The sequence below is a fragment of the Rhea americana genome, unplaced genomic scaffold (genome assembly GCF_003343005.1).
Source record: "Rhea americana isolate MKP2758 unplaced genomic scaffold, rheAme1 scaffold_197, whole genome shotgun sequence".
NCBI classification, from domain to species: domain Eukaryota; kingdom Metazoa; phylum Chordata; class Aves; order Rheiformes; family Rheidae; genus Rhea; species Rhea americana.
The window spans coordinates 1,448,391-1,467,450 of record NW_028186116.1 but is presented as its reverse complement, the minus strand read 5'-3'; the positions used below and the strand labels follow the sequence as shown (position 1 = coordinate 1,467,450).

Here is a 19,060-nt window from a genome sequence, read left to right as displayed (position 1 = left end):
CAGATGGCGGCCCGCATCCGCGAGGCGGAGCGCCGGCGGCAGGAGGCGCTGCAGGCCGCCCTGGAGGTGGGTGCCGCGGCGGGGCCGCCCGCGCTCCGCCCGCCCCCGGCGGCCCCGCCGCCTCGGGGCCTTCAGAAACACTGATCCCTCTTCCTCCATCCAACTCGGCCGCAGACAGAGCCGCAGCCACAGCTTTGTGCCGGACCTGCTCTCCACAACTCCACGACAGGACACAGAGGGTAGGACGTTGTCTGTGCACTGCTGCCGGTGTCCTCCCTGGCTGCTGATCTGTACTGCACTCAAAACCCTGCGGCATCCCTTGGCAGTGGTGCTTCTTGCTGCCCTTGTTTGGAGATGACGCTGCCATCACCAGATCTTTAATTCAGGCAGTCAGACACTTGACAAACTAACTTTTCTAGACCATAGCAAGCTACCCATCTGCAGAAAAATTACTCTCTCACCTATGAAGAGGTGTGTAAGCATCAACAGCCATGAACAGCCAGCAGAGCGATGCCATATAAACAGTATCACACACACAGAACATTACTCCTTTCTCTTCTTACTGCACAACTCTCCAGGTGCAAATACAGTAAATACAGTACTACCACTGCCACATTCATTCTTCACTTTCGCTCTTGAAACTTATAGTCGCTACCTGCCAAACTTTCAGAGAGTTCCTAACCTCTCTCACACTGTCTTTTGGCCCCTGTATTCCAAGGGACATCTCTCATGATGCAGAGCAGCCTGGCCCAAGTGGAATGCAGCAAGCACCTGATTTGAATTGGATGGAACCAGGCCCTGCTTTGACTTTTATTGGCCACCAGGTAGGGAAGATCATTACCTAATTTTGCTAATGAATTATAATCTCTTTATTTCTTATGTACTAGAATGCACGTAACATCATTCTTTAAAATATCCCCAGAAGCATCAATTTCTAATGGGTGTCTCATGTTTCTGATAACAGGAAACAGAAGGGAAAGGAAATATTCACACAGGTAATCTCTCCTAGTGCTTGACTCACTTTGTTACTGCTCCATTGAAAATCCTTGGGTTGCAAATACAACAGGCAGCATTTAAAGCAATTTTAAAATGGTCATGGCATAACCTAGAGGTGCTAAATCTTTTGATAATATTTTGACACACTAAAATAAAACATTTCTGTATTAGGAGATCTCAGCTGGACCTTTAAAATGTAGGTGAGGAATATATGTGCTATATACTAATAGTTGTGAGGAATGTATTGTTTTGGGTGTGATCTATCATGGCCTTTACCAAGGCAAGCCTGCTGCTTTCGTTATGCAGTTCAAAGCAGATTGTTTGGAAGGGTGAGCTGCAGGTATAGGGAAAGGGGATATTTTCCCTATCTCAGGTTACGCATTTAGGTCACTTCGGCAGCTACGTGCCTTTTCCCTGTAACTTCTAGGAGCAAGACCTCCCTGGCTAATACAGGAAGAGGAGGAGGCTGGAAGTCAACAACAAATTGGACCATCATATGAGGAATTTCTCAAACAAAGTGAGTGCCTTTTTTACATTCCAGTTAACTTTAAGCTCATTCCAGTATGGCACTGAAGACACAAAAGTATTTTGTCTGACAAACCTCCACTAAACCAAGTATTTTTTAGAGGAAAAACAGAAGCTGAAAAAGCTCCCGGCAGATCGTGTCGGTGCCAACTTTGACCATACCTCCCAGACAGGCGACAGCTGGCTTCCTTCCTTTGGGCGGGTTTGGAACCATGGCAGGAGGTGGCAGTCCAGGTGAGCTTCAGGATAGCATAGACTGATGCTGAACTGAGGGTGTGCAGCGTCCTTCTACACGCTACTAAAGGAGTAGGTTCTGCAATAGCAACAGCGGTGAGGAGACGTGTCTTACCGCAGGAAATAGGAGTTACTCCACTCAGTATTCATCCCAGGCAGAGAATCATTCTGTTCCTGGAACATCACACAAGTGACTTGCAAGATAAGCTTCAAGCTTCACTGCTGCAGCTGCCACACATAAAGGTGCCTGCCTTCGTGAACACTGCTAATGCATCACACCTACATATTTGTGCCTATACACACACTTGCCCTGCTGGCAGCTTGTAGTCTACTCAAAATTTGTGTCAGCTGGCTGAAAGGACTGCCAGAAAGCAGCTCACTGACATGACTAAAAGAACAACTACTTGAGGAATGCTTCTGTTCTAAAATGCTTTGCATAGCACTGTTTTATTTGGTAGACACGGCAGCTGTCACTACCACTTTGAGAAGGCTGTTGCATTCTTATATCTATACTTTCCTTTTCAGGCATCAATTTAGAGCTGAATCGGGGGAAAAGAAGAAAAAAAGGTGATCAGAAAAAGAGCACAGAAGAGACCAAACTCAGACCCTTGTGAAAAGGCAGACTGGAGGTAGCTGCAGTTGTATCACTGCTGCTGCTGCCAGGTTTGGCTCTGTGTATCCGTCTAGTTGTCTTCAGTTCCACGGAGGGCAGGCTGACCAAAGGATAATCCTATGGGCTGAGCAGCTTTTGCGGAGTAGCCTTCAGCAAGGGATGTTGCAGTAGATTTGTTCCCCCTGTAATGGGCATGTAATATGCATCCAGGCACTGCTTTTTAAGTCATAAATTACACAAAGGTAAAACCTGCCAGCAAGGAAGGTCTCCTGCCTGTTTGCTTTTATCTTTTTATCCAGAAGCCTGGCATATACAGCACATGGTGTCAGCGTCCTATATTGCTGTACTACATGGCATCTCTCTAAGTAAGTTTGTGAGAAATGATTTAAAAAAAAATTGTGTGTTAATAAACTAATAGAAACTTGTTGAGAGGCAGAGGCAGCACTCAGGGCAACTGATCCCACACTGTGTTACTTCCAAAGCTTCAACACACAACCTTCAGGGTAAAGAGTCCAGTTCTGCATCACCTCYGAGGTGATCATAATCAGTTTGCCATATAAAAAGAGGAGGCTTTAAAAGCCTTCCCTATGGCCAGCTTTTCATCTTAATTTAAACAACATATTTACAGCCTCATTTAGAGCTGCTTACCTTTACTTGCCCACCCGATGCTGACCTGACAGATATTGTTTCCTTGTATACACTGAAAGGTGAGGGCACTGCTTGTTTACACAGAGTTTAAATGAATAATCATAATACTCCAACTAGCACCTTCACTATCTAGGATTCAAGAAACACAAAGTTTAATTTTTTCCTACTAGAAAAACTGAACACAGTTTGTATTATTTTAGTGCTTAGTGATGTTCAAGTTCCTTCCAATTTTACAATATAAAAAAAACGCCTACAGCACATTCATAACAACATATGAATGCTAAAAGCTTGACAAAAACTGGCTTGTACAGGAAGATACCTGTGACCTATATCAGGAATCCACTCTCAGTGGGATACATAATAACAAATACATCAATAATGAAACATACACATTCTTGAAAAAGAAGCAAAAAACTTATTTCAGTAATTTTATTGCGTGCATCTACATATGACATATTGTTGAAGAGGTCACTGGGGAATCTGCAAAGCAAGAAGTACCAAATCAGACAACTAGTTCAACACAAAGCAAACGTCAAATGAGAGCTCTTTCAATTGCCCACTGACAGCAGGTTAGAGACACCTGCATAACCAGCAGCCCATGGGACTGAAGAGCACACTATTCTTTCCCTACTGCATAGGCACTATGGAAAAAATAGCAAGTTACTTTTTAACTCTCAGAACTGATGTTTCCAGTAACACCATCTAGGAAACTACTCAGTATGAGCAGTGTCCTCTGAACAGGTGGGAGAACTGCCCAGTTCAGAGAACTGGAGTTTTCCATCACAAGCATCCTGCCATCACCGTAACTAGCAGATTGCTGGCCACTGACAAAGCAAAAYGCAGCACCCCAATGCAGCCTGTCATCTCACCTTCCTATGCATCCTCCCCAGCAGCAGGCGCATCTCCACCTTTTGTGTTTCTCGTGTAGATCACTTGAGCTCGGTGCTTGGACACTAGCTTGATCAAACCTATCAAGAGACAATGATTTGAGCATGCGTATTACTGGAGGATATCGAGGATGCTGCACTCCCACAGGCTATGGCATAGCAGATGAACAGCATGCTATAGAAAATACTATGATACCTAATATCTACTATTAGAGACACTTAAAACATCTTGTATCAACCTTATAGCCAGTCCAAGGCTCTGTCTACAATACAGAAGTCCCAGAGCTAACGATACTTTGATGCTGTCCAAGAGGCAGCCTGGTAGGTGTGCTTGTACAAGGCAGTCATTTGCATCCAGGARCAGTTGAATTGCAACCTGGCCTTTTGGCAGTACTTTCCTACTACAGCAATGTCACTAAATACAACACAGCCTCTGCTCCCTACTTTGGGGCACTTTTGAAATACCAACTAAATGCTATGGATTCTTCAAAAATAGGCCAATTTGTGCTCTTTGGATGCAGCACAAAATCCTCTGAGTAAAGAAAAAAATAATTAAAAAATAATTAAAAAAAACTAATTTAAGCAGCTTGGTATTTTTCCTAAGTGAGTATTTACCTTTGCTAAGCAGTTCCTGAAGAGCAGCTCTAGCCAGAGAGCCCCGAATCTTCAGCCTTTCTGAGACAACTGCAGGTGTGATGAGCTTATAGTTGGGCACTTCTTTACACAGTTTGTCATAAGTGGCCTTGTCAAACAAGACGAGGTTGTTCAACTTGTCTCTAACTTTTCCTTTGGACCACTTCTACTCGAAAAGAGAAAAAACATTAAACCATCTTATATACACACACACACACACACACAAAAACAAGTTTTAATTTGAAGATGATGGTGCCAAGAATGGCACCATCAAATCTCCTTGCATCACATCAGATTGGGGGATTGAGCAAACACACAAGATGGTCTCTGCCAACTTACACATGTCCAGACAGCAGGTACTCATTATCTGGTAAAAGGAGCAAAGCCTTTTGTTACAGTTTCATGCTGCCACATTCACTTTAGCTACAGGTGAAGAACCAGCTCCTCTGACAACACGACAGCCCCCTGCGCTGCCACAGTGCACCGAGTGCCCTGCCAGCCATGGCGTTGCTCGGGTTCAGCTGTGCTGCGCGTGCGGCCGGCCTGGGGGCCCCGACCGCCTGCTGGCGCGGCCCTGGCCAGCACACGGCCCCCGCCCTGCCGCCCACCCAGCAGGCCACACGCTGGGGCCCCGCCACGGGCTCCTACCTTCTTCTTGGCCTTGCCGCCAGACTTGTTCACCGGGTCTTTGTCCTTCTTGGCGGACTTGCCCGCGTCCTTCTTCTTCTTGTCGTCTTTAGGAGGCTGGGGGGGAGGGGAGCAGGGCGCGCTGCGGATCGCCGCCAGGGATCGCCGCCGCCCGCCTAGTGGTCCCGGCGCCTCCGCCCGCCGCCCCCGCGCCGCCCCCGCTCCCCACCTGCCGTAGCCCGCATCAMCCCGGCCCGCCGCCCCCCGCAGGGAGCCGGCCCGTGCTCACCATGCTGCTCCAGCTGCTGCTTCCCCAAGATGTCGGCCGAGAAAGGAAGCGCCGCGCACGAGCAGCGCGAGAAACCCCGTGCGGCGGCGCGGCTTCCGGGGCAGGCGGGCGTCACTTCCGGGGGCGTCACTTCCGGGGGCGCGCGGCGGGCGGGCGGCGCCATGGCCATCTTCAGCGTGTACGTGGTGAACAAGGCGGGCGGCCTCATCTACCAGCTGGACCACTACGCGCCGCGCGCCGACACCGAGAAGACCTTCAGCTACCCGCTGGACCTCGTGCTGCGCCTGCACGACGAGCGCGTCGTCGTCGCCTTCGGACAGCGCGACGGCATCCGCGGTGCGCCCCGCCCCTGGGGGGGGCGCTGAAGGCCCGGGGGGAGGCCGGGGGCCTGGGCCTTGCTCACCTCCACGCTGTCCCCACAGTGGGCCACGCCGTGCTGGCCATCAACGGTGCCGAGGTCAACGGGCGCTTCACAGCGGACGGGAAGGACATCTTGGAGTTCCTGGGCAACCCTGCCAACTACCCGGTGTCCATTCGCTTCGGCCGCCACCGGCTCTCCTCCAACGAGAAGCTCATGCTGGCCTCCATGTTCCACTCGTGAGCAGGGCCGGCTGTGCCGGGGGAGGGAGGGGGCGGGGGCAAGGGAGCGGGCACCACTAAGGGCTATCTCCCCACAGGCTCTTTGCCATCGGGTCACAGCTGTCCCCAGAGCTGGGTAGCTCCGGGATTGAGATGCTGGAGACTGACACCTTCAAGCTGCACTGCTTCCAGACCCTGACAGGTACCTCGCTGCATCTGCTCACTGTCCTGGGAAAACACTCCCACTTGCACCTGAAAGGTACCTCTGCCTCGCTGCAGCTGTCACCTATATCCTCATGCTTATGCCCCTGTGATTCTAGGGATCAAGTTTGTGGTACTCGCTGATCCAAGACAATCCGGGATAGATTCCCTCTTGCGCAAAATCTATGAGATTTATTCTGACTTTGCTCTGAAGAATCCTTTCTACTCGCTGGAAATGCCAATCAGGTAAGGAAGAAGCCCACATTCAGTAAGAAACAGCCTCAGCACGTCTTTGGTTTTTGCCTGTGCAATAACAAATGCTGACAGCTCTCAAGTAACTAAGATGATACAGAAGTCACAGAGCAGGAGAACGGAGCACGCTGCTGGAAGTACAGGACACAATTTAAAAATTCCTCCRTGCTGCTCTCTTGGAGAAATGGGAAGTGCTTTTTCTTAGTATGACTCCTCCAGCCCTATCATAACTCTAGAGCCCATATAAGGGGCTTTAATCTTACTTCAGAGCTGTCAAGTTGTTGCCTCTTGACTCAGGGAKTCTCTCCTTGAAGGATGTAGGACCAAAGAATGTATAGGTCTTGTCTCTGTTAACCTCTTCTGCACGTGAAGCCACCTCATTCTGATTTTCTGAATGTTTCAGATGTGAATTGTTTGATCAGAACTTGAAACTTGCTTTGGAGGTAGCAGAAAAAGCTGGACCGTTTGGGCCTGGATCATAGAAAAACGTTTGCCTGCTTCACAAACTCCTTTCCCTAAAGAGCAGAGCATCTCTCTTCCTCACTTGGTCTCTCCCAGAACTCTGTCCTGCACAGAAGAAACTGCATCTTCCTAAAACATGCTTCGTGTATCCTTCGTGTGACGTTTACCTTAAACAGACTTGTTGCCACTGTTTACCTTGGGCCACAGAAGCTTACTTTGTTACTGCAGCTCTGCTGTTCCTGAATGAAGAAAGAGAAGACGCAGTTCTGCAGCCCTACTGTAGTTTGTGTTTTACAGTTGTACATATGTATTTTTCCTGTATAGCTCTAACTTACGGTTTTGTGAAGGTTCTTTATGTAGAAATGATAAAGATTCCTTAAAGAGGTGGATGGCTATTTGTTTTCTGTTTTCAGGATAAATTTGCAGTAGCTCCCTGACAGCACCTCAGGAGAATAATCCATTCTGGATGGTTCTGCTTTCACCATTCTCCATAGGACAACAGAGCTCTTCTGATACTGCTTCATTTTTATTTCACAGATGGTAGATCTTACAATTAAGTACAAAGTGTAATTTACTTCCATTATCTTCATTAGGGCTATCTACTCTTGTATCTAATCTGTTCACCAAAGTACCTGTGTAGAGGTTCATGTGTTGAACTTCCTTCTTCTGGGACCCTAAACCAGTAAATCCTTCTGGAGAAATGCAAGAATATTCATCAAAATCCTGGTTAAAACCCGATTGCTTATTGCAAAGAGAGCTGGGTTTGACTTGCTTACAGTCAGCAGTAGCTTTGCTAAGGTCTTCTCTCAGAGGTAGCCCAAACTGCTACCCGTAGCCATGAGAGATCCAGCTTTTGACCGCAGACATYCCAGACTATAGGTCTCTTACTGAGAAATGCAAGCTGGTGCTAGAAATACCAGGTTATGAAACCCACCTGCAGATGTGGGCCTGTRGTAGTTGCTACTGCAGTACCTGCTGCTGGGTCAGTTTTCCTGGTTGATCTGCAGACTGCTTTCTGCAAGCTGACTTGGCAGCCGCTGCCTACCTTGCAAATCATTAACACTGTACGTGCATATGACACTGGGCAGGAGCAGTCAACAGAAGGTGCTCCTCTAGCTAAACGCTTTACCCTGAAGTGCCAAGAATTTCTGGGAAGCTTGCCTATTTCATAGTGCTGCAGAGAGCCACCTCACAGCAGCACAGGCAGTGATCTACAGCACATGCAGAGCAAAACACCACCCTTKCTTGTACCAGCTAATCTAGGGTAAAGCTAACAGGATGCTGCTCTCCATCAGCTACAAAGCAACACTCCAGTAATTGTTATTCACTGATGTGCTATTGTTCCAGGGCAGAGAGATAGCAGGGAGCTCGCACCTAAATAAACTAAGACAGCTGTGCTTAGAGGAGCTAGAAGGGCTGAATGAAAATAGCAAAGGCTCATTTCAGGGCCCCTGAGCAGCGAGGCTGAATTGCCAGTTAATAGCTAAGTCCAACAGTGAGATGAAACTGAATGTGACAGCAGCACCTGAAGCCAGTCATCCTACAGTACTTCCAGTTTAGTAGCTCAGGCTGCGAAACCTGCTTATTTCATGAATGGTGCTGTGAAAAGGAGGTAGGGTAAGATATGTGCAAATGTAAGCTAGCTGAATTATCACATTTCTAGGAAAAAAGTAATTGGTACCAGGAACTTTGTGCCTTCAGGCACATGACAGTGAATGAGMAATTGAGACATGTTTATCTAGGTTGCAGCAATAGGTAATGCGCTCTTAGGCCAGTTAATAAAACATGCATCATTCATGTCAATGTAGGGGCATCCTTTTGGCCAAGCAGCTTAGCTTCAGTCGGCCTTCTTGGGAATCCGACCCATCTTGGTGCGGATGTTTCGCAGTAAGAAGAAGGCCACTGTGCTACCAGTACAGGTGATTTCAGCTACCCAGAAGGCTGTGGCCCAGCTGTAGTGCTTGGCAATCGTACTGAATGGTAGTCCAGCCAGAAATCCCCCAACTGTAAGAACAAATAAATAAATAAATAAGAAAAACAGTAGTAACACCTGAACTTCTCAATTTCATTTCCTAATACTGGTATTTGACTCGTTTCTGCATTTATAAAAATTCCTCAGGCCTGATCTGAATTTAAAGTACTAGACAAAAATCTGTAAGGTGTATCAGGGAATATTTCTGATACACTCAGGGCAGCAGATATAACAACTAATGCCTGGTCTTTCAGAACACATATGCAAGCAGTCTACTGCCACCCTTTTTCTGGGTTCCATATGTGGAACTATGTGGTAAAAAGTGGTTCCTATTAATTTACAGGAAGACTATGTTCCATGTTTCTGCACTGTTTTACACACACAGCTATATAAACATGTATTTTACAGACTGTGTGTAGGTTAGCATAGCTGAGCAGGCTTAGTCACCATATCCTGGACATCTCCAGTGGCACCTAGCTCTATCAGATATTCCCTACAGTCTATTCGGTTCTTGCTGTAAGTGATGTTAGATCCAGGACACATCACTGAACAGCACTTAGCAGACCTCGCRTTTCGGGAAGTACAAGACTGAGGTTTAGTGCTAATGGGTACAAAGTAGAGAGTCACCTGCAGCAGGAAGGGCACATGGATAGAGGCAAAACCAGACCTCAAGGGCCGACTCCAAGCTTTGGCACCTTGCTGCTTGGTCACACTGGATAACAGGGCTTTAGGGCGAGGACACCCTCTGAACTGCTTTGCGTGTCCAGATTCGAASAAAACTGAGCCAACCCCGAACTATAAGCGTAGGTCATGTCTGTTCAGCTGAGTATTGCAAATGGCCTCCAAAATTGTGAGCTTAAGATACGAAAAGGTATTTACATGTTTTATAGCTTATAAGAATCCACCTATTCTAATGGACTGAGAAGAATTCAGCTAACAATAGCAGTAAGCAAGTCTCTTACAACCTTTCTGAGTAAAGTCTCAAAAGGCTGCACAAAGGAGAGGTATGAGGCAGTCTGGCACATCTCCATACAGCCACCCTGTCAAGGATAAAATCCAGCACTGTTGGGTCAGGCCACAGATCCCTCTAGCTATCCAACAATGGCTGCTAACAGACACTATGATGGCAGGGTTCCTCCTGTCCAGTTACATCCTGATAACAGTCCACAAATTAAATCCTACCTCCTGAGCTGCAGGCTAGGGGAACAACCATGAAAGGATCTGTCCTTTTGTACTTCGATCCTTTTGGATCCATATGAGTATCTACAGTTTCCATAGCCTACTGCAGATAAGAAGCACCAAGTGTAGCCTAGAACTCTTTTTTGGGGGGTTGCAGACTGAATCAGTAAGCACAAAATGCGGTGTTAGGGAGGTCCTGAATCTATTGCTTTTAAAGCACGCACACAGCTAACTGCAAAGGAGTAGCTATTGCTTCCACCTCCATTATCTGTCCCTGTTAAGACAGCTGCCCTCTTGGGGGCCAGACCGTACTTATCAAGAACAAGCATCGGCTCTGTTTGTTTCTGGGGAAAGGGAAATGGGTGTTACTCACCATTGGCCATGAGAGCCACAATGGCATGGGAGGTACCACACAAGTTGTTTGGGGCGCTTTCATTGGCTATAACCCCAAAAAGGGCGATGGGTCCATATGAAGAAAACCCAAAGACAGCTCCGAGAGTCAGTATCCACAGCTGCCAAAACAAGTAAAGCAAGATCAGAAGTGGGATCTTTGCATCTTACCACTATCAGTCATAACTGCACATATGTATTTTTCCTGTATAGCTCTAACTCATGGTTTTGCAAAGGTTCGTTATGTAGAATAAAGTCTTAAATGCCACACATAGTATGTGAAAGAATTTTGGACATTTTCTAGCTGATGCCGACTCCCTGGCCTGCAGAAAGAAGAGCTAACATCTGCGACAAACCCCACTGCCACGTACATGCAGGCCCAGCGACATCTCCAGCAYGCTATCTCGTTAGCCAGCGCAAGCTCTCCTTTCTCCTACACTTCTCCCCACTAYGCTGTATGCATGCAACATGAACTGTTTTGCAAGAAAGGACCAGAACTTAGAAGAGGGATGAGCAATATGCCTGTGAAATGGCAACAGAGAATTGTGAATCTATCACTTTTAAAAATGGTCCTGGAGGCCACTGAGTAAAAGCCATTCTCATTTCAAATAAAAGCTAATGACAAAACATCTTTAGGTGTGAGAAGCCGCTATCTGATAGCCTCTTTGTTACTAAAAAACAGTTTGAACTTCAATGTCAGCTTACACTCTTAGAAAATTACTGGGCTCAGAATGTTTCAAATGTTTCAAAATGTGAAAGGACAAAGAATGAATAACGACATCTCGAGATTATAACGTGCTTTGCAAATAAGAAACGTTACTTCAAAATGCCAAGGAGAGAGTAAATAGCATCTTATTTTCCAGATGAGAAACAGAGATGAAGGATTAGGAAGGAGCTTGCCAAAACTAAGCAGAAAGACTGTTGCAGGAACAGAATCGGTCCTCCCAACCTCCAGTTTTGTGCCTCATCTACAAGGCCCTTTAACCAGCTACATTTTACCTGATGAACAAACATCCTCAAAACTTTTTACACAGAAATTTACAAATTTTAAATTGCGACTTTTTAAAATTCAGCTAGTTTCAGGAAATGAATTTAAGAAGAGATTTCTTTTACAAGACTTACAGAAATCTTCTTAATGCCCTAGTTCTAAGTTCTGTAGTGCTAACCAACCTTCCAGGATAGGAAAAGGACTTATCAGTGAAAGCAGAAACAGGCAGAGGAAGAAAGAAATGCAAGGCAGAAACCTCATGTTCTTTTAGGCCTGTAAGATCAGCTAGAGGTTGCAAGGCTACAGTCCAGATGTCATTTTCCTGAAGAAGAAAAGGGGAAAAAGAAGAAAAGAAATGTTGTTTGTTTAGTCATTAGGGAACGATGGACAGAAGTACATATACACCATAGCCAATAAACCAGCTTAGGTAGCAACAGCAGTCTAACACAGACAAAGTTAACCCACTTCTCTGTCGTGCAAACAAAGGAAATGCAAAACCTATTGTTCTGGGGGAGGGTGCAGGAAATTATTAGGCTTCCTATTACAAAATTCCTCACCATTGAAGAGCTAGCCCTACAACTTCTGCCTAATGAAGACTTTATCACTTGCAAGTAGTCAGAATCAGCATTTCTTGACCCTTTCTTGACATTTGACATTAAAGCTGAAACGTAACTGATCCTGTTCTCTGCATAGCTTTTGCATCAAGGTGACTGGTCCTGCAGTTCCCTACAGAGACGCATCCTGCTCTTCCATCCTTCTACAAAGCCAATTCCTGCACTGCACCCAGAACTACTGTTTGAGCTAACACGTGCTTTGGAAAGACAGCTAGCTTGCTTTAAAGCCACAAGTGATGGCAAATCACTAAATCTGACAGACATTTATTCCAACATGTAAACATATTCATTATTAATAGCTAACATCCTGTTTCTAGGCTGGTTTCAGACTTCAGTCAACTCTCATGCTTTTCTCTAGTGAAGCTTCAAAGCAACGTTTGTCAAAAGTTCTAATCAATGTCAAACTTGAACTGTTTGCTGACCTTAACAAAGATACCCTACATCCTCCTGCAGATGCAGATCTTGTCATAACATAACGTCATGACAGTGACAAAACCTGCCCAAAGCTGCTCACCACCAAAATGGATTCTTATGTTTTTAATAGCCCCCATACACTTGAGAACACTAGCTTGTACCTCTCCTCCTCTGTCCTCTGTACAAACATTTTCTTTTATTTATGAGAATGTTTTACATGGCAGAAGGGATATGGAAAATATTATTGAAAATACAGAGGTGAAAGAATTAAAGAGGACAAGGCTGTGAAGAAAGTGTACAACTTCAAGTTACTTTTGGCTGAGCTTATAAAATTGGTTAGAGTTCAAACGAGCAGTGCAGTTTTAAGTTCTTTGACTGCAGAAAGGTCTCCTATTCATAAGTTTGGACTACATGGTTCAGAGGCAAGATTACAAGAAAGTTTCATTAACTATAACCCAGATTACAAATTTATCTGTCAGGATATCTTGGATTGCTATAAACCCATGTACAAATAGGTTTAGAAAGTAAAGCGAGCCTCCAAAAATCCCTGTCATTAAAATTAACAGTCAAGAATGTTTTCTTTATAGTTAAATCAAACCCTTTGAAAGAGGGGAACTGCCCCTTTTATGCTGACTGCCAATAAGCATATTATCAGCCTTTCAGTTTGAAAAAAAGAAAAGCAGCAACAACAAGCTCACCTTCCCATTCTACCATTATCCTGCAGTTTCTCTGAAGCCACAAAGCAGCAACCCTCTCCCATGTCGATACCCCACAGGTACAAGATGACCTGGCAGCACCAGCACACAGGCTTCAGATGCTTGTGCATGGATTACCTTGGGAGAATTGCCTGTGACTGTGACCCGGAATAGATACATTGAAACACACATTCCTGCCATCATGGAAAGCAGCAGCACATGCCGAGGATTCCCATAGTTTGACAGACCTACCTGTAATGCAGGAAGAAAAACTGAAGGTTAGAAAATGAAAGAGCTCCTACCAAATTACATTCGTGGTAGTGAACGCTGTCCACACAGCCGTGTCAGAAACAAAGGTGCTACATCAAAAGCACATCTTTTAGCAAGACTTCTGATCTTGGTTGAAGGACTGCCTGCAGTCACGAATCTACTGTGTTAAAAGGAAGCTTTTGTAGTGATTAATGATACTTCTCTGTTACAAACCATGCCTTATTTCTATCTTGAATTTGGCTYCAGATCCAACTACTGGATTTCAATGCCTTTTTCCAGCCAGAAGAGAGCTGTCAACAACCAGATCTCTTCCAACAGAGAAATCTCTAAAGAACATTAAAGTCAGTAAATCAAAGGGATTGCACGTCTTAAATCTCCCATCACAGAGGTGTATCATGACCCCTAACATTGGAGTACATATTTCTCAAAACCTTTAGAGTATTTAACAGTTATTTGGGTGCACACAGAAAAAGTGGGTACAGCCCTATTTCTCTCAATTGTAACATGCAGTGGCAACACCACCGAGGACTGAGCATGGTTGAGCACCTTAGATAAACTGCTGAGATGGGTCCCTTCCAATCCATCTCTGGCTGGAGGGAAAGCGATGGGTCAGCTAAGAACGGTTTGATTTTCAAAAGTCTAGTTTAAAGCAGGGTGGTTTACATGAAGAACTGCTTCCCCAAGAAGAGCTTGGGAARACAGAGGAAAGAAACATGACACCAAGAAGGGCTATCTTCTAGCATGAGGCTGCGGCTCCCCACCTACTCCCTTCTAGATATCCCAAGTCTCCAGAGCATCATAAAAAAAATTTGCAAGGGGAGCATTCTGCTCTACTACTGTTGCAGGTATTAGAGAGGAAAAAGGAAAGCATCTTTAAGCACTCGCAAAGGAAGCCAAAAACAAATGTAAAAAATCTTGAAGCAGCTCCCCAGCACACAGATTACTTACTCTTGCTACTGCTCTGTCAGAAAGGTATCCAGCAGCAATGCTGCCCACCAGACCCCCAATCTCCAAGGCACTCATGTAGGAACTACCTGGAACATAGATGAAGCAAAGAACACGCCATCAGGTTTGGTCACAACAATCTGCCACATTTTATGTTTTCAGACTGACACTGCCCRTGCTGTCATAAGAACTGGATACTGACTTTGGTTTGCTCTTTGCCAGTTGGTAGCTCAGGAGATGTACTGTTCCAGGACAGGTACACAGCAGTGAAACAGATGCCCTGCACGTTGCTTACATGCCAACATTTACAAAGCAAATCTACAAAAGCAGGAGTGCCACTGAATCCCCAGATCTTGTTCAGACCTCAGTAGAGCTGCCAAGAACCAGCTTTGTCCTTTTCTGCCACACATTTCCTGATGATGCTGAGAATTTAACCAAAGAACTATAAAATCCTTTTGGAACACAGAGCAAGCTTCAGTCAGCCCCTGCTTCAGAGATTGCGGCTTATATTAAAGAGAGCATTTGGATAAAACCCACAAGCAATGTCGAGAAAAGTGAGATCCCTTATCCACAGTCTCAGTACCAAACTCCCTCTGTAGCTGTTTCCACATCAGTGGTAAATTTGCTCTCTTGGCTGCATGGAGCAACTTCAAGAGGAAGCCTCAAGCTTCACTTCAGCTTTGAGCCAGGTGGCCAGGACACTCTCAYGGGATGTGATCTGCATGCACAAAACCACTTCAGGACAAGGTCACTGCATCCAGTTTCCCAGTCTCCCTAACAAGGACACTACTAGACTTTTCCATAAGAAGGCTGGTGTGCCCATCATCTCCCCATTCAAAATGCAGCTACAGCTGCTATGSTTTAGACCAAATTCAACTGCTTTCAGCTCACTGTGAGCTTAGTGTAGCTCTGCTGAACAAGATTCTCCAGCTCATCTTGGTACAAGGGTGCCACTCTGCCAGTCCCAGGTGGGCCCTGCTGTAAGACAGCACTGAGGCACTCTGCTCTGGGCATACACAGCAACTTCATCAGTGAATTATTTTAATGCCTATGTGTATCTAAGCAGACAGGCAGGATGTAGTCACTCAGATGGAGGTACATGTATCCTTTTGCCGTATCCAGTTGAGTTCTGCAACATCCTCAAAACTGTAGCTATAAAGCTTAAAAATGCAGCTTTACATCTTACCCACAAGCACAGACTGTCCCCTCTCTTGAATGAGGAAGAGCTGTCCCCAGTCTGTACAGCATGTTTTCACTCCAAAAACAACCAGGTAGCCTGTTGAGAGCACCCAGAGGTATGGCGAAAGCAATAGTTCTGTCAGAGTGCTATTGTCACTGGAAAATCCTGCAAGGAAGATCACCAGGAACATTACTGCTGTTTGAACACAGCCACAGAACCCCATCAGCTCAGTGGCAGCACAGAAAGGTCTGCAAGCATAATTCATGCATAAGGACATCCTAACAGAAGACAATATTCCTAGCTGCTGATAACAAATGGCTTTACCTTCCCCTAGTCCTGGGTTTGCTGTGATTTCGGAAACGTTTCTGACAATTTATTTCCTATTAACTAATGAGTTCAGAGAAATAATCCATGTGTTACTCTCAGTAATTTTCTACATCGTGGTCGCCAGTAAACTGTTCACAAAGATTGTTAGGGAAAAAAAGGTGGAACAAAATCTGGAGAAGCAGGTCATATTAATTTTTAGCTCAACCTGTGAGAGAAAGCACAAATATCCAAGCAAAGATGTTGATTTTCAAGGGCTACCTTGATTTTACATCAGTCTCCCAGAAATGTCTACAAACTTACCCTCCTCCCCCCAAAAACACATTCTGGGAAAACAATGTTGTTTTTTATACTAAGAGGTCAGGTTTAGTAGCACAGGTTATCACCAGACAGTATAGAAGATGTGATGAGTTTCCTCTAGCCTTTAAAATCCTACAGCAAACCTGTGTTGCAATTGTCCTTTACCTGTTTTGCTTTCACAGAAGCATCATGTTTAGTGGGCTGAACAAACATTTACTAACTAGATGTTCTAGGTTAGGCCAAAAAAAAAAAACACCACTGAGCAGCTGAGCAGAGTCCACCGCAAGCGAGGGGCCAACAAAACCCGCAGCGGGGTGAGGGGAGAACTGCCCGTACTCTAGCAACACAGAAGAGAGGCAAGTCACACCTAAGGAACCATTTCCTGCTGTTCCATTTTTCCCTCTCTCCAGTATCCCCAGGAGACCTCAGCTCACAATCCAAATAAACAAGGACCCCAAGAAACACAGAGCTATTAAATAATGACATTATACACATGGGGAGATGAAACAGATGGCTAAAAGTGCCTTCATAATGCAAACGTGGTCACTGGCAGATCAAAGAACAGTACTAGATAGAAGTCAGCCTCTTCCTCTGCCGCAGTTCACAGCATGACGGTCTCACAAGCCAGTGCACCAGTCCACAAGATTACACTGGAGTTTGAATATATGGTTTATACTTAAACACAACAGCTCAGCTGTTACCAAAAGAAAGCTGCTAAAAACAACCACTTATACACACCCCGCTGAGAGCAATTTCAGGAAAGGGAAAGGAGTCAGCTCTCAGTACACCGAGAGTGACACGTTTGTACCACATCACAGGCAGAAGGCACCGCACCTCCTCCTGTGCGAGCCCCGTTTACAATGAAGTCCAGTGCTCACCTTTCTTCCCTTTCTTGGTTCCTTGTTCAATGTTGGGTAGCCCAACATCCGACGGCTCATTTTTTATCAGGACAAGGCAAACAAAAGAGACAACCACGCAGATGAAGCCAGAGAAGGACAAAGTCACACGCCAATCGTACTTCAGAGCCACGAGAGCAGCAACAATGGGGCCTAAGCCCCCAGCCAAGTTCATGCTTGTAGACAGGATTGCCCACCAAGTCCCAAACTGGGAAGGCTCAAACCACTGTGCAACAACAAGAAAAAGGGCATGAGGTCTGCAGAAAAATTTGATGCGACACCTGAAAATCCTTAATAAAGGCCCATGCTGCAGGTTCTGGGCAATTCAGACACAGATCTACAAAACTAGATAAAAAGTAAAGTGAGACTCTACTTTTATTTTCTTATTCTTGAAGGGAACTCAAAACATTATACGAGCATCAATCATATGAGCTTGACAGGTGTTCGTACCATGAGCCAACTCAGAATAACTTCCATTTACAGATAATGAAACTGAGATGYGAGATAGGAGAGGCAAATCTAAGAGTGCACAGTTCTGCATACCCACTTGCTAGGAACAGTGTCCTCCTGGAAATGTTTGCTGGCACAGTACCATAGTGGGCAAGCAGAGAGTCACAGTCTAACTTTAGGACTCACTGCTGCATGAACCATCAGGCAYGATCAGCTCTCTATTGCAACGTGTATTCCAAGCCAGAACCATTTGGGTTGTCATTGCTGACAGGAAAATATCAGAGCACTAAAGCACCTAACAGCTGTGCTCTTGAATATTTTCAGGAAACACCATATTSTTTCTGCGTTTCACAAACTTCCTTTACGTGTACAAAACCATCTCAGAAAGTCTTCTTGTTGCCAACTGTTGGATGCCTCAGAGAATGGCAATACAGCTGTTCACCTCTCCCTTTCCTGCAAGTACATGCACTCCTGGATTTTACGTCTCTCCGTATCTTACATGCAGTCAAGAAAATCACATGGTTTTATCACAGGGAAATTCCCGCCAACTTGGTGTGGAGAGTACATAGACTTTCCCATCCGCTTTTATGCTCACTAAGCATAAGCTGTCTGAGTGGTCCTAGCGGGACCTGGGAGCCACAGTCTAGCTGCGTACAGCTAAACTCTTTCCCTCAATATCACAAAGCAGAAATCAGTCTGTTTTATTTAGATTGTCTCAACATCCAGGTACGTGCAGCTTAGAAGCTTGACTCACGCTGCTCCGTACGTTACCTTGTATTCTGTCTGAATAGGCTGCACTTCGTAACTCCTGAGCTCACGGAGAACGCAAACTGAATACTCCCTTTCCCAGCACTAGATGACTACAACAGTAAAGTGACTAGGAGACCTTTGTCTTCCTACTTAAAATACTGGACTCCAACACCCGATGTTTCTCGTAACTGGAAAGGCCTGCTCCCAAGGAGACACTAGCTAGCAAACTAAGCTAGAACCAAGGCATCTAAAGGCGCTCTCTGATTCACTGCTAGGATAAACGGGATCTGGTGCGTGGAATTTCACCCCGAGGTAGAAGAAAGCACGGCTGGCATTTGAGACCTCCCCAGCTAGGAGGAAACAGGAATAGCTGTGAATTCCTCCAGCCTCAGAGCAAGCGTTCCTGAGAGACTGCGTACAGCCCTGCTGCCGGGAGAGCTCACAAGAGCCGCAGGAAGCCGCCGGCGGCGCTTCGCGCGGGTACTTACCTTTCGCAGCACCTTCCCGCAGGGCGGCCACCCCAGTCCCTGCGCCAAGCCGTTCAGGAACCAGAGCCCGGCGAAGGCCGCCACGGAGGAGCTCCAGGAGAAGGCCACGTTGACCAGGCCCACCATCAGGAGCCCGGAGGAGAAGAGCCAGCGGGCGCTCATCCGATCGGAGAGGACGCCGCTCACGAACTTGCTGACAGCGTAAGCCGCGGACTGGCTGCTCGTGATGAGACCTGCAGCGAGGCAGAGCGCGGCGGCG

The 19,060-nt window shown here is 46.0% G+C and overlaps 4 protein-coding genes across 4 annotated transcripts; 2 read left to right on the top strand and 2 right to left on the bottom strand.

The window, feature by feature from the left end:
• The first annotated feature begins 3 nt into the window (after positions 1-3).
• On the top strand, positions 4-2,631 carry CENATAC (centrosomal AT-AC splicing factor). The gene is made up of 7 exons (XM_085303136.1): positions 4-66; positions 175-239; positions 719-824; positions 965-995; positions 1,424-1,513; positions 1,691-1,755; positions 2,281-2,631. Exons 1-7 carry the CDS (start codon positions 4-6, stop codon positions 2,290-2,292), a joined length of 432 nt encoding a protein of 143 aa, XP_085159262.1. The 3' UTR covers positions 2,293-2,631.
• An 800-nt stretch (positions 2,632-3,431) lies between these two features.
• Positions 3,432-5,557, bottom strand: RPS25 (ribosomal protein S25). Its single transcript, XM_085303137.1, has 5 exons — positions 5,453-5,557; positions 5,185-5,280; positions 4,519-4,702; positions 3,886-3,984; positions 3,432-3,496 (listed from the first exon to the last, which is right to left on the bottom strand). The coding sequence occupies exons 1-4, from the start codon at positions 5,453-5,455 to the stop codon at positions 3,890-3,892; spliced, it is 378 nt and encodes a 125-aa protein (XP_085159263.1). The 5' UTR covers positions 5,456-5,557; the 3' UTR covers positions 3,432-3,496; positions 3,886-3,889.
• Positions 5,482-7,331, top strand: TRAPPC4 (trafficking protein particle complex subunit 4). The gene is made up of 5 exons (XM_085303134.1): positions 5,482-5,788; positions 5,875-6,049; positions 6,130-6,233; positions 6,352-6,478; positions 6,888-7,331. The coding sequence occupies exons 1-5, from the start codon at positions 5,482-5,484 to the stop codon at positions 6,964-6,966; spliced, it is 792 nt and encodes a 263-aa protein (XP_085159260.1). The 3' UTR covers positions 6,967-7,331.
• A 122-nt stretch (positions 7,332-7,453) lies between these two features.
• SLC37A4 (solute carrier family 37 member 4) lies at positions 7,454-19,029 on the bottom strand. Its single transcript, XM_085303133.1, has 8 exons — positions 18,802-19,029; positions 17,096-17,339; positions 15,600-15,758; positions 14,417-14,502; positions 13,337-13,450; positions 11,732-11,797; positions 10,471-10,609; positions 7,454-8,950 (listed from the first exon to the last, which is right to left on the bottom strand). Exons 1-8 carry the CDS (start codon positions 18,961-18,963, stop codon positions 8,784-8,786), a joined length of 1,137 nt encoding a protein of 378 aa, XP_085159259.1. The 5' UTR covers positions 18,964-19,029; the 3' UTR covers positions 7,454-8,783.
• Positions 19,030-19,060: the final 31 nt, after the last annotated feature.

What these genes read in the sequence shown, in the direction of transcription:
- RPS25 (XM_085303137.1), bottom strand. An exon ending in GCGGCAAGGCCAAGAAGAAG is followed by an intron (nt 4,703 to 5,184) that starts GTAGGAGCCCGT and finishes CTTTTCGAGTAG; the next exon opens with AAGTGGTCCAAAGGAAAAGT. An exon ending in TCAGGAACTGCTTAGCAAAG is followed by an intron (nt 3,985 to 4,518) that starts GTAAATACTCAC and finishes GTCTCTTGATAG; the next exon opens with GTTTGATCAAGCTAGTGTCC.
- CENATAC (XM_085303136.1), top strand. Translation starts at nt 4, where the DNA reads ATGGCGGCCCGCATCCGCGAGGCGGAGCGCCGGCGGCAGGAGGCGCTG. An exon ending in TCCACGACAGGACACAGAGG is followed by an intron (nt 240 to 718) that starts GTAGGACGTTGT and finishes CTGTATTCCAAG; the next exon opens with GGACATCTCTCATGATGCAG. An exon ending in TGACTTTTATTGGCCACCAG is followed by an intron (nt 825 to 964) that starts GTAGGGAAGATC and finishes TTCTGATAACAG; the next exon opens with GAAACAGAAGGGAAAGGAAA.
- TRAPPC4 (XM_085303134.1), top strand. Translation starts at nt 5,482, where the DNA reads ATGTCGGCCGAGAAAGGAAGCGCCGCGCACGAGCAGCGCGAGAAACCC. An exon ending in CTGCTTCCAGACCCTGACAG is followed by an intron (nt 6,234 to 6,351) that starts GTACCTCGCTGC and finishes CTGTGATTCTAG; the next exon opens with GGATCAAGTTTGTGGTACTC. An exon ending in TCGCTGGAAATGCCAATCAG is followed by an intron (nt 6,479 to 6,887) that starts GTAAGGAAGAAG and finishes TGAATGTTTCAG; the next exon opens with ATGTGAATTGTTTGATCAGA.
- SLC37A4 (XM_085303133.1), bottom strand. Translation starts at nt 18,963, where the DNA reads ATGAGCGCCCGCTGGCTCTTCTCCTCCGGGCTCCTGATGGTGGGCCTG. An exon ending in AACCAAGAAAGGGAAGAAAG is followed by an intron (nt 15,759 to 17,095) that starts GTGAGCACTGGA and finishes TCTTCCTTGCAG; the next exon opens with GATTTTCCAGTGACAATAGC. An exon ending in CAGGCCTAAAAGAACATGAG is followed by an intron (nt 10,610 to 11,731) that starts GTTTCTGCCTTG and finishes TTGTTTTGGCAG; the next exon opens with CTGTGGATACTGACTCTCGG.